We start from the raw sequence: 14564 nt of genomic DNA, 5'->3' as shown, positions 1-14564 counted from the left end.
GCGATAACTTTTGACAGTAAAGCATGACCGAAGGCTTAGAATCTTTAATGAATACATGTTTGTTATTTGCAAATGATGTTATCATACGGTGTCATACGTTTAATCGTTATATTTGTGTCTCTCGTATAATGAAGTCAAAGTTTTTCTATTAATTTGTAGTTCTGTGGTATCCTTCACTCGTCTCTTTTGGTCTAAATCTGCAAACTGGTTTTTGGGAGGTAAGTTGTATTCCGGAAACAAATTTTCTCACTATAATTACGTATTTAAGTACAAGATTTATTGTATGTCATTTCATTGTACCTCTTTTGTTAGGTTTTCATTCATATGTTTTAGAACTGCCAATAATAACAAGTTATCATACAAGTATATAAAAGAACGAACAAACGTCGTCTTCATCTTTATCAAGGATCGCAAGTATGTGACGGTATATTTACATTGTAATATCAACATTCTAGAAAAAACATCTACAAAGTAATCATATGGTAAAACGGAATACTTTAACAAATGACTTCGAAAAATTCACAAACCATGGCTTTAGGAAATGCACTTGAGTTATCGGGAGACGAAGGTTTCAGTTAACCAAATCTGTTAAATATCATCGTTACTTTGAAAACTGAACTAATTTCTGTGTCGTTTTATAGCACACGAGTGGCAGCCAGATGACAGACGAAGAACTTGATCGGGAGGTAGGTGAAATAGTCTCAATACTGCTATAATATCCTTTGCTATATGTTTCAAGATTGTAGGAGACAGTCCCACACCCCTCTCGTTGTACATAATAGTTTTATGTAATGTATATGTAAAGCGTATATATATATAGAAGACTAGTCACTACATAAAGTATCATCCTGCACGGAAGAGAGTACATTGATAGTTTATCAGTAAGCAGAATAAATGATACGTCATAGGCATTAATTAGGTATTAATGAGTTTATTACAGACATATTGTTATAAGAAACCAACACAGTAACTCCGTCTCCATGCTTCTCGCGGAAGTGATTCGGTCTTATAGTTACATCGTCGCCGGATAATCAGATAATTTACTTGTGTTATTTAATTACCTCACGTCAAATGCGGCGATGATTCAAATATCCTGATATATGTTGGTGTAATGCATAGTAAATAAACAATTTGCTTCTAGTCATAAGTGCATTATTACAAACATAGTTTACAAAAATGTCAAAAGTATACATAAATGTATAAAAACCAAAAATGTAATGTTATTGATTTTGTTTTCTTTTTCAGATTACAATGTGCAAAGAAATATATCCATCCTTATAATGGGCATTTACTATTATGCAAGGACGCAGTGTAATTATCCCCAAAGAACGCGAATATTTCTTATACATATCCCATTTAGCTGGAACATGACTACTAATTGCTGTCTATAATTCAAAGATGAAGTAGGGTTAATTTATGTATTATGTATCTCTTAAGAAAGTTAAATTTGATTCTTATAAGAATGAATATCAACATCTAAGAAGGGATTTACACCTAAGAACAGCGAATTGCTCTCAGAGTGATAAAGTCATAGTTTTACATCCGTAAAAGACTGGAAAAATCCAAAACGACTTAAGGCGACGCCGAGGACGACTGCCGTGATACCTGTATTGTTTTCCAGAACGTTTTCAACATGTTCAATATTTCTGATCTTACAGGGTGAAAGAATCGTTGATGATCGGTTTTATCTTTAACTCTGGAATACTTTATCTATGTCGTCAAGTGAGAATTAACACGTTACATAACACTATTAATCGTGCCCTTATCAAGCAATTTCATCACCGCAATCTTGACGATGTTTACAACTAACACAAAAACTTCGAACACGGTGATGAGAGAGAAGCCAAGAAATAACCCAAGAAGACCACCAAAGGCACTCAGCATTGTTGCGAGCTGTAAGTATAAATGCAAAATAAAGATACTGTATCATTTTTGACATGAAGTTTTTACAATCATCAACTGTAGCATGAGCAATATTTTGTCCAATTTGAACAATGTTTGGAAATGTTATCGGTTGATGATCCAGGTTAATCGATTGATAATCCATGTTTATCGATCGAGAATCCTAGAATGCTGCCGGTAACCAGTATTTTCGGTCGATAATCCAGGTTTATTGAAATCACTTTGATAATCCGTGTTTATATCAGTCGAGAATCCATGTTTATCGATCGATAATTCTGGTTGATCGGTGACAATCCAGGATTATCGACTATTGATTGGTCATTTAGCTTCAATCCTCCGCTTCAGACCAACCATGTGAATAAAAAATTTGCTAATGTGAAATATTTATGGTTTACATGAATCTCTCTTTTACTTACAGAGTAGGTTTTTATCTGTTCCACAAGCTCGTAGTTTAGTTCCTCGAAGTAAATTTTGACTCTTACGAGGTTTTTACTGTGTGAATAAATTGAACACTGATCAGGTGAATATATTTCTTTTCAGAGTAAGTTTGCAGTCTGCACAAAAAGCTTTAGCAGTTTGCAAGTTTTGTGGCCTATCAAACTATACTTTTTATAAGGAGATAAACCTTCAATGTTTTATTTCCTTCACATTAGTCAATGTTTTCAAAGTACGAACGGATACATTATTTGAAGAAGGAGTTGATGTCACCCTGAGGCCGATTATCCGTAAAAAGGTTTAGTTGTCTCCCCGAGAAGAAAAAAACACTTTAAAAGTTTAGACGTAAAATGGTACATTCTACAACATATTAAGGTTATAAATTAGGTCTGTAATTAGAAGTTTTCGTACGATTCTGCTAAGTATTACATCTATTTTATTTATACGACAGCAAAAGAAGACACAACCACGTTTTCTTTTTCTTCTTGATTTCCTTTAAAGCAGCATTTTGCGTCCTTTTCTTTTTTAATATTTCTCAACCTCACTGACTCCACTATGCCATAACGACATACATAACTAGCTTATCTATTTATATTTTACTTCAAATGGTGGCATAAAAGTCCAAAAAATTGCAACTTTCAACTTTGTTGTTCTCCAAGATATTTTCCGTTGGGAACCCAATAAACCTCGCCCATAATATGAATATTTAAACACTACGAACGTCATTGACAGATACGTAATATAACACCACGCTTGATTTGTGTACAGTCTATATGGCAGTTGTACCAGGGAGTTGCATAACAACTCCTTGGTTGTACCAAGGCAAAGTCTTGAATCTATTTTTAGCAACGGCTCATAACTAAACCTGCATCTCTGATTGGTTGAATTCAAACTAGTGGGTTTGGGAACTGAATGCGATTAATTTTGTATGTGGAATACTCGCCAATTAACGTTTTTGGCAGGGAAAAACTTGGCTAATATCTTAATTTGCTGTTTTGTGATTTGATGCATGTAAAAAACTCGATGGACATGTCAAAAAAGTAGAAAACGGCGATCAAACGCAAAATGCTCATGAATAAACATACTATTCACTGATTGGTGGAATTCAAACTAGTGGATTTGGAGATATGAAAGCTTTGTCGAGGACACTTTTACTCGTTATCGACATAACTCGTTAATTACTCGCTAATTAACGCTCTTGGCAGGGTGAAACTTGGATGGTATCTTAGTTTGCTGTTTTATGATTGATACATCTAAAAAAAATCGATGCACATGTTAAAAAGGTGGAAAAAAGCGACCCAACGCAAAATGCTGCTTTAAACCGGTTGCCAAACTTACCGAGTCACAGCAATGTCTTTCCACAGGTTGACATCGATGTTATCGTTATCTGTCACATTGAACTCTTGATGTAGGTGATACTTTTGAGAAAAATATAATAATTACGAGAAAATCAGTGAAAGACAAACTATTTTCCTCATTAAATATTGTATTATGTATCGTACTATTTTGAAATATACGTGAGTGAAAACATTTCCAGATAAAAATTTAAACGAATGTACAACAAGGAAGTCACCCCGTATATCATTTGTTTTAATTCATGAGTAGATATATATTTGACAAAATAGGATGGGATACGCAAACAAATTAAACAATATCAAATCGTTCATTTATTTAGAACATAACCGTTGTGCTTTCTGCATAAAGGCAATGCATATCCATGACAAATTCGCTCTACTCGTATGCTCCCATGCCTAATGCATCTATCTTTTAAGTGTTGTATTTTGTAGATCTTTATTGTAACACCGCCTCTTACAAAACGTTTATTGCACGAAATCGATAAGACGATAACTGTTACTAACTACACGATGTCATCCGACACCATATGACTATTGTCATATTAGACAAGAAGACAATATCAATTTTGCACTGTGTTGATATTATCTTTAGCATTGTAGCCCATGGCCTTTACATACCTGATACATTTCTGACGGCCAAACTGCGGAACTGATTTTCGTGTTGTATATGAATTCACTGCAATAACAAATTAAAAATAACTTATTTCCTCATCTGATTTGAGGAGACGCCCATGATCATAATCCAGCCTACGAAAACGGAAGCACGGAAGCCAAGAAGAGGAGCATCTTCAATGTGTAACAGCAAAACATTCTAGAATACCTAGTAAAGTATTTCTCATTGTATGTCTTAGCCCATTGTCCTCAGAGCCTCAACTAACTACAAAACCGTAGTCACGTAACGATGACATTGTATCAGTCACCGCTGATATTGAAACAGTTACCAAAATTTCTATCATCGTCAACGGGTGCCACCTAAGACAGTCGTCTAAGCTGTTACATCAAAGTATTTCACATGCTGTTAAAGTCCCCGATGCGTTTAAAACACGGAATGCATCACCATCTACATCAAGGTAACTTGGTAAACTACATCAATATACTTATATTTGCTTTGCTACTATTGCAATGGACGATTTACTGTAAGGATAGAAGATATCACAAATGAAACGAAAGTGTGAAGTTTATGTTTATAGTTTACAGCTATTTTTAATTCAATAAACAAACAGTTATTTCCTGGCAGGGAACAGGACAATGACTTCCCTGATGCGCTTAAAACACGGACTGCATCACCATCTACATCAAGGTAACTTTTTATCCATTGTACTGTTAGTAAACTACATCAAGATACTTATATTTGCTTTGTTAATATTGCAATGCACGATAGACTGTAAGGATAGAAGATATCAACAATGAAACGAAAGAGTTAAGTTTATGTTTATAGTTTACAGCTATTTTTAATTCAATAGAAAACATTTATTTACTGGCAGGGAACAGGACAATGACATTCAAGACTGTTGTTATGGAACCTTCTCTGTACAAACTGCTGGCACTTTGCTGTAAAATTGAGGGGGAAAAGGTGAAAGTAATAAGTAAACAAAAATCACAAAGCTATGATAATTTTAATAGTAGATATGGTTTGCAAGTAATGAAGAAAAGTCATATCAAACGGTTACACCTATAACACGACACTACTATTTTGTTCTCATTAAACTACCTTAATATTATCAAAACAAAAAATTTGATTAGGCTCATCGGAGGACAAGTCTAACTAGAAAGGCTTTGATATGATTGTTACATTTTGTTCGAACCTTTACTTATGTACTTATGTAATGAAGCAATTCTGATTATCAGTTTCATCGTTTCCCCATTATTTAATTACAGCATCCTCATTGTCAAGCTACCAAAATTGGTAGAAACAACATTGTAAAGATCTACTGGTTGAACTTCAATTGTTTCTTCATCTAATGTTCTATAAGATTCTAAAATGATTAAAATATCGTATCGCACTTTTAAGTAAAAAATTAATTATATCGTACACCAGTGCTTATTCTGTCCTATCTTTTGTTGTTAAATATAAATCTTAAAATAGCGGTAATTTGCATTCAGTTTTTACTTCAGTGCCAAAGCACGGTCTCTCATACGCGTCCATTATGTTGTACCCTTCTCCAGGCAAGCAGTTATTTTTTAGCAAATTATTCAATTTCAATCTTAACTTAGCATGTTCACGTACAAATTCTAGTGAATCCAGTACCCACGGCACTGAGTTAAAAATGCTATCAATCTTCATATTCCCTCAAATAACCGTTGCAGGAATTTAGCATATAGTTGTTATTGTCGAATACTTACAGTTATTGTGGGAGCACTGGGCTGTATTCTGAAAGTCCTTGTAGATGTCGTCCACACAACCGCAAATTTTATTTAGATTTTTCAGAAAGCATTTCTTCTGACAGGAGATAACACTGTAAATATAGTTTTCACCTTGTACATGATCGAATTCCTTCCCGTCGGTGCATTCACCATGAGGGTATGGCAACCGTTTTAGTTCGACCTGTACAATGAGTGATTATACATAAAAAACATGGACTTAAAATATATAAATATATATATATATATATATATATATATATATATATATATATATATATATATATATATATATATATATATATATATATATATATATATATACGGGAGGCCCGTGGTTCGAATCCCGGTGGAGGCTGAAAGTTTTTTCACTGTTCTTGATTTTCCAACTCATTACGATTTTCATTTATATATATATATATATATATATATATATATATATATATATATATATATATATATATATATATATATATATTTATATATATATATGGTCTTTTGATCTGACTTGATCATCTTCACGGGGCTGCCCCAGGGTCGTCACGCCGAGGGAGAAGGTGTTCTCCGACGGTTAAGGCAGGGGGCCAAAAGTACGATGTTGTCCTTCCAACTATTGCAAATGGATAAATGAAGAAAACAATAAATACCATAACTTGAATGTCTGTTTTCAAACTATCTAAATGAATATGAAAATACGTTAATGTAACGCAAATACAATTATTGTAATACATAACATGCGCATGAATGCATTTATTACAGGAAACAAACTAGGGTCGAATGGGAGAGAGGAGGAGGGGGGGGGGGATTCCGTGTCTGCTTCTGATCAAGGGAGTTGTACTCATGGAAGGCTTATCTGGTTCTGGGTATTCAGCTTCTCCCTTCATGGAGAGTTAAACGGATCGACGCCCCTAGAGATAATGTATATTTGTTAGAAAATTATATCGTAACGCCCAGTTGCCTGTTGATAATAATAATAGTGCTAACCTGGCGAAGTCCAATTGAGGTCACAAAACCAGGAGCGAGAGATATACCGATGTCTTCAGGGAAGGGGAATGAATTCCTTGGGTGGATAGCCATTCTGACGCCCGATTCCTCCGTAAGTAAACCGACGTACTCGGGGTTTTCAATGAACAACGTCAAGTGTAATCCTATTCATTAGTTAAGGAGAAAATTACAACATGGTGAAGAAGAAATAACACAAACGTTAGATATCTTTCTGATTTAACTACTAACGCATTAGTGAGATATGTGTTATTATTTTGTTAAGGAACTTCAGCTGAAAATTACCGTCTCAAAAATTATGTCATTATAGAAATTGTAATTATTATAGAAAAACATATGGGAATAAGTCACCTGGCCCAACAAAAGAGGGTCATAGAAATATAGCATAAAGAATATATTTTTCTCCTCTTTTTTTTAGAATGTATAAGAAAAAGGTAAATCTTCAAATTAGGAACCGACGCCTGATTTGATACTCGACGCCACTCTCGTTGACCGAACACAAACACAAGCTAAATGGACTTCTGAGTCGTAGATTTCTTAGAGTATACTTGGTCTACTCTGAGTGCACCGGTAGAAGCTTTAACCAGGTACAACTTCTAACATTTGTAAGATATTTTAACTTCTAGATTTAGCCTACCACTTCTATATTATCCCGACTTACCGATATCACTGCAGCTACGAGTTAGGATATATCACCATCAAATAGTTGAAATTACAGAAAAAAAAGGTAAGTTTATTTACCAAGCTTTTCCCCAACTTTTGAAATTTTGCCACCGGCAATTCCAGAGGAGTTGAAGGTAAAACAGTTGCCATATTGTTTGTTTTGTGAAACGTCAAAATGGCTGTTGAATAAGAGAATGAAAAGAGTTTTACCTGTCACTTATGAAATAACTTACAATTTGTAAATTTGGTATACGAAGACATACGATTACCGTACTTAATATTTTGTGTAACTCATTTTCACTCTGCATTAAGATCAATTTTTTCCGGCAACATTTACATAGTAACAATATCAGGATAAATGAACTAATTTCTATAATTAATTTCTATAATTTCATATAAAACTAAGCATTTACACAATTAATCTTGCATACTAAAATAAATCAACTGAAATATTGTAAGTACGTTACGTTAGTTATTAAAGACACTTCAATAATAAATGTGGTAAAAATTTCACCCTTACGGAATATGTAGATATTATTCGTTACCCACGAGATGTCCCATCTAGCTGGACAAACGTACAAGCAACCGACATTAAAGAGCTATTGAGGCATTTGAAATCAAGCTTAAGGTTAAATATGTCCCTGATCTGTAAATAGGAGCTTATATCCTCCTACCCAATCAGGATATAAATTCAAGTAAAAAAAAAAAAGTCATCCCGTCAAAATTGATTCCATGTTTAATAATAAATTAGCATTCCCTTGCTTATATACAGGGACGTAGCTAAGGCCTGATGATTGGGGGTGTAGTGGCTGAAATTCCAACTGAGCACTCATTTTTCTGATTTTGATTAGATTTTATCTTGTTATCTAAACAATTTACTGATGAATGTCAACTTATAGGGCAAAGTTTTTCTTATGATGATAGCACTTTTAAGCTTTCGTAGATTAGCATTGAGTGTTTTATTGTATTCCATGGAGAAAATATGCATCCTATTTTTATACATAGCGAACAGGGTCAACCCACCCAATAGAACATTAGTACATAAATAAACCGAATTGAAGCTGGCGAAAGTTGTACAGTAGTTCCATTAGGCATTTGTTTTGTAGAGTATTCAAAATCGTACGAAGTTTGTACGGTGGAGTATAAGGATCGCGAAATACAATTTCTCAAACTGGCAAGGAAAACGTGGTAAATATGACTGATTAAAGGTCAATTTTAACCAAAATTGTTAGGTCATTCACAATCACAAGAATATATGAATAGGCCTAGGTAAATTAGAGTGCGACAGTCGGAAGTTCCGACTGTCGCACTCAAATTGTCCAACTATCGTCAGTTTTACCAAGATATACGAATTGCTACGAACGATGATGAGCTGTTAAAGCATCACTCATAGACATGGAGTACAATTATTGACTAGAAGAAACCCCAGTATAACATACCTGTGATTACACGGTCTACCATTGAAAGTACATTTTCGTATTAAATCTTCTGCTTGGTGCCCAAACTTTGTCAATTCTTCCTTGGTGGGTATCAAGTATCTCGTAATAGACAATATGTTATCCGGCCCCAGGTTTTCAGGTAATTCAGGCGCGTTAAACCAGTCAGGATAGGTTGAATAATAATAGGACGAGTCACCATAGTATTCTGAAATTTCGCCTGGAATTATTTAAAGAAATGTTTGAAATAATAAATGTGTAATTTTAATCTGTTTCAAAAAACAATATCTATATAATGACCAAATTATTATCAAAGACTCAAACTTACTTTGCACGACATCACCCTGTCGGCTTTCGTCCAAGAGTTTGTGTATTTATGACGATCTTATTATTTCCCCTTCTACCAAGTTACATTAACATGTTAAGCAACTGGAGGATTGAGTTATTATTTATTGGTATCCCAGGTTTATTCTGCCTCCATTCGGATCAGTAATGAGAAATTGGCAGTTAATTTCTTGCTGCAGTTGTGCAATTTTAAATGTATGCGTTAATACGTTACATTATGAAACCGCATGCTAACCCTCTTTCGGAGCATGACACGCAATTTACCCTTACATATCGATTATGAATATTTCTCTTCTCGAAACATAATAGGTATCTCAGTACTCACGCTTAATTCGGAACGCGGATTCCTCTTTGGTCGAGTCGCTGCTAGAAGAAGAAACGGAATCCCACAACCAATGATAGTCATCATCAGCTCCTGTAACTTTCCAAAAGTCATCCCGTTCGATGATTTGTTTCCATTTTTCATCTTTCTCCTAAGGAATCAAACAATATTCCTTTCAACGTGTAAGAACCCTTCGACTATCATCACTCGAACAAGACAAGAAATGCTTTCCTGTGGTACTTTTTTTGAAACTTTGACATTTCTACGACGAGGAAAAACAATGCTAAATGTATGTAAACTTTATTTGAACTTTACTAAGTCGATAGATTCAATCAAATACGTTGACTTCAACAATTATTGTTTTTATTTATTTTAATTGCCACGGTTTGACTTAGAATGCCGAGAACCAGGTCGGTGCCCCCCCCCCCCCCAAAAAAAAGAAAAATATGTCATCAATTTTCCTTGAGTATAAATGTGATGAAAGTAATTAAAAATACTTATAATCTTCAACCCATATTTTCATGGCTCCCTAATTGTCCAAGGGCATCGAGGTTTTGTAGACCACTTGACGCTCTCTCGTCAGACTCAAGTGGCTCAAGTGTGATAGAAATCGTCATAAAAAGAATCGATCAGTGACTTTCAATAGACGAGACTCAACTTACTACTACTACTAGTGACTTTCAACTAAACAATTTGCAGTCGAGTGGACCAGACTTTCATGCTAGGCCAGGGTTTACTGCCTCAACACCACCGCGGTTAAAGTTGAGAGTAACACACTCCTAACCAACGTTTCCATCGAACTATTTGGTGTGGATTTTGTTTCTGATTTAAAGCTCAGAAACGCCCTTAAGTGCATATTTAGGTGTTTATCTTCCATCCAAAATTAAGAAAAACTCGCCCGTTGTGGGAAGGTTACTGTTTATACTATAACCATTATTTCTGTATTTTTTCACTTTTCCAAATAGCTGTAGCTGTTTTTCATATCACAAACAAATTACTGTAAAGGTCTTTGATACCATATGACTTGAACATTGCTATTTTCTTATGTTCTTAGCTATTTTTTTTTTAATAGGGAAAACTGTTAAAGGATACAACAAATAAGAAAGTACAACCTTTTGATTTAGCTGACGTTTATAATAAGTTTGCTTATCACCATTACCTTATTACCTGTGTAACCATAACATGCTATACTTATAACATTCTAACTTTTCAGTATTAGTGTTTATTAAAAAGATTTTTTACTGGGTTACTTAGTTGTGTTGAGAAGTAAAGCCACAGAAATAAATTACTGAAAAGCCACAGAATCTGGCTCGCAAAGAAATTACTTACTTTACGGTGAATAGAGATCTAAAAGAAATTTAACGAGATTCCAGAATACTCTGGCATAATGAAACACAATTCAAAACGACGTCTTTTGGTTCGTAAGAGTCTCGTTTAGATTATTGTAACTTAACCTAGTACACGTCAATTATCGCGATTGAAACAATATCAAAGGAATCACTGAATAATATGTTATCCTCCTAGGTCTGAAAACTGTTGTGTCACTATATGTTTAAACTGCTTCAAGGCGCGACAACCACGTATGGAATATATTTATGTTTACTCTTTTCAGTTGCTGCAAGTCCCATAAAGCTACATTGCAGTTATTCCCAAGATCTACGGTGTCCCTGATAGGTCTGTTTCTAAAATTGTACTACAAACAGCAAGCTCTTCATTTGTAACATGATATAAATTAACCCTAGGGCTTCAGGAAAAAAGTGGTATTTAGATGCAGTGTTGCCTTCTCGACCCGTATTCCGCATGTACTGTTAGAAAAATAAATGTCATATTTTTACGATAGAATACCGGCAGCCAGGACGCCTGCGCTATGACGTAACTGTTTTTTTTTAGAACGAATAGGGAATGTTAATGAACGGTTTTTATGATACTTTCACTTGTTATTTACAGTAAAGGGCTATAAACTTTAAGTAACAATGAGTGCACAATCTAAATAATGTTTCCCGTTATCTATCTATTATTAATTTGCGGTAGTTTTAACAGTGTAGCGGAGCTTATTTTTCAAGTTCTAAATTTCACTTGTGATTTGCCATTTTGGAGCATTCTGCTAATTAATATTAATGTTAGTATGTGGATTCTGAACATAACTTTATAAGTGATGCACTAAAATAGTAGACTCTTTCAACGTTCCAAAGAGATATTTTAGGCAACCGAAGCTTTATCAGATCTTAATATTCACTGGAATCAGTACGATCCAGAAGACTACTTGTAAATGTCATTAATTCAATTTCTGCGCGTGATTCATTTTTGGTTTGTCAGCTCAACGGGATCACCCTGAGCTAGCAGAACTCGACATGCTACTGTCGTTAGTTTAATACTTCTGACTATACTGTATGCTAGCTAGAATAAAGTTTTTCTGAAGAAAATAAACTTCATTTATTCGTTTCATGCAGCCTACTAGTCTTTGCCAAAATTCCCAAATTGATGCATTCAGTATACACGGTGTCGTTGGTGGAAACAATATCCAGAAATAGTGATATACTTTACTCAACGGAGTAGATTACACGTATACGCGAATATGATCTCATAGTTGTTCAGATGCATAGGAACATGAATGTAAACATAAGAGTGAGTTTTAGACCAATAAGTAACCTCTTTGTAGAAATTTGTAACAACGGGCCCATTTTGTTGGCAAGATTACCACTTAATTTTGCGAACAGCGGATTTTCTTGTTAGAATAACTTGAAGGTTCTACACAACATCCTATCATCTTTTAACATTAAAGGTTTCATATTGCGTTGGTTTTTGGACTTAAATTTTTCTTTTTTTAATTTGAGAACACAGTGCGTAATGATCAAAATATAGTTTGTTTCACTTTAACCTCTGACCAGTAATGTAAGCCGCCACATGATGCCGATTAAGTAATGTGCTTTTAGTTTCTAGACTTACACCCATGAACTTTGGACACCTGTTTAGCTATTGTCATACCCTGTTATTACCCCCCCCCCCTTCCCTCCTCCCTCGCACACAAACACACCCACCCACATCCATCAACACACGACGCCTGCAAACCAACCAAAGTTCAGTTCCACACGTAAATATCATATTTGAACAAGATGGTCGTTCAGATTCAAAACGTCAAGACCACTACATCCCGTAAAGGGGTTGAAATAATGGTAGGACGTTTATGGGGGACCACTGTTTTGGGCATGATCTTCTAAATAAAAAACATTTCATCCGATAATCTTTGTAGAGACTGATAGATATTTGGGGGACTTAGCATATCCCCTCCTCCCCGCCCGTGGCTATTCCACTGGTCGGAATTTGCATTTACTTCTAGCATGTGCTGATCACATCAGTATGGACAGCAGAGTTTCACATTCCGATGCTTTGCTAAAGCGTGTCTCCACCTATTCTTCAATTTCATTTTCGTAAAATGCTCGACGATAGAAAGCAAACATGTGTATGTATCTAAATCAATCTAAATGTATTAAATTAAATACTCAATATCTCGCCCCCTCCTCCATGCCCGTGGCTACGCCACTGGTAAGTATGTGTATTTACTCCTAGCATGAAGAGCAACGCATGTGCTTATCACATCAGTATGGCAAGCAGAGTTTCACATTACGATGTCTTGCTAAAGCGTATCTCCACTTATTCTTTTCTTTACTTTCATTTTCGGAAATTACTCGACGATAGAAAGCAAAACATGTATTTGTATCTAGAAATCATAAGTGCTAAAATGAATTTCCTTGTGAGCGGTCCCGGTTGGAAAGACCTCACGAGGGCCTCACGAAATAACAAAATACCAAGCGGGGGTTCAGAAGGGAGCTTTTAAACCATTCTTTGGTAAGGGGTTTGAGATTTATGAATTATTCATGAAATATTACTCACTCTTATGACGTAGCTGACCAGGGGCGTATCCAGGATTTTCTGACCCGGGGGGCGCGGATTACCATCTAATTGGAGCGCCACCATCGGTTGGCGCGCAGCGTACAATAAAATTTCTGGTTTTGATACCCCCCAGATCACCGGAAATGGCACTTCTCGGGATTGAAATGACTAATAAGATGTACACGTTTTCCTGAGAACCAAGAATTTTTCCCAATAGTTTTTTTTTTCATCCATAACCTTTTTGAAGATTGTCACCAGTCACACATCATGGTCGACCTCATCGCATCTCCTGTGGATCATTGCTTTTTGTAGGTGACTCTACGTCGCCACCCACAATACCCGTAAGCCCCACTTTTCAAGGTTTAAGCCCATTATTTGTTCAGAATTTGAAAATTCACAATTCTCGTGAAAAAAATTCACTTCAAAACATACCCATAATGTTGCACAAAATTTCATCTATGGACAACCAATATAGAAAAACCTCCTTCAACCCCTATCAGACCGGTCAAAATTGCACGAGTAGAGGGAAGTATGATGAAGAATGGTGGTCAGGGAATTTCGAAAATTCAAACAATTTAAGTTAATTTATTGGTGTACAAAGATTAAAACCTCTTATATAACGGCTACTATAAAACTTCGTTGAAGGAAATACCAGATATTTCCGAAACCGAACACTACACACATCTACAGTTTGGAGGCTGTTCATCCCGGAACGCGATTTCCATGCTCACTGATATGATGTGATATCTACTGTTTGCGAATAATCGAAATAAGACTGAAATAAGTAACTATTATCTGTTATTTTGCAATGCTCCACCAGTGGCGTAACGATGAGCCTGGGGGAGGGCTCCT

General features: G+C 35.3%; 1 protein-coding gene across 2 annotated transcripts in view; it reads right to left on the bottom strand.

The window, feature by feature from the left end:
- Window positions 1–366: 366 nt before the first annotated feature.
- The window catches only part of LOC139982445 (degenerin mec-10-like), a 34879-nt gene continuing 20681 nt past the window's right edge, over window positions 367–14564 (bottom strand). Inside the window, exons 2-11 of one of the 2 annotated variants that reach the window (XM_071995319.1) lie at window positions 9825–9972; window positions 9158–9374; window positions 7797–7897; window positions 7038–7201; window positions 6036–6237; window positions 5171–5243; window positions 4311–4368; window positions 3676–3755; window positions 2319–2394; window positions 367–1893 (exon numbers count right to left, since the gene is read on the bottom strand). In XM_071995319.1, the coding sequence (XP_071851420.1) occupies window positions 1738–1893; window positions 2319–2394; window positions 3676–3755; window positions 4311–4368; window positions 5171–5243; window positions 6036–6237; window positions 7038–7201; window positions 7797–7897; window positions 9158–9374; window positions 9825–9972 (1275 nt within the window). In that variant the 3' untranslated portion in view covers window positions 367–1737. The remainder of the gene's footprint in view (window positions 1894–2318; window positions 2395–3675; window positions 3756–4310; window positions 4369–5170; window positions 5244–6035; window positions 6238–7037; window positions 7202–7796; window positions 7898–9157; window positions 9375–9824; window positions 9973–14564) is intronic. The other variant, XM_071995320.1, reaches the window with a different exon arrangement.

Source organism: Apostichopus japonicus, chromosome 16 (genome assembly GCF_037975245.1).
Source record: "Apostichopus japonicus isolate 1M-3 chromosome 16, ASM3797524v1, whole genome shotgun sequence".
NCBI lineage: Eukaryota > Metazoa > Echinodermata > Holothuroidea > Aspidochirotida > Stichopodidae > Apostichopus > Apostichopus japonicus.
Note: the sequence above shows the minus strand (reverse complement) of the source record. Positions and strands in the feature narration are given on the sequence as shown.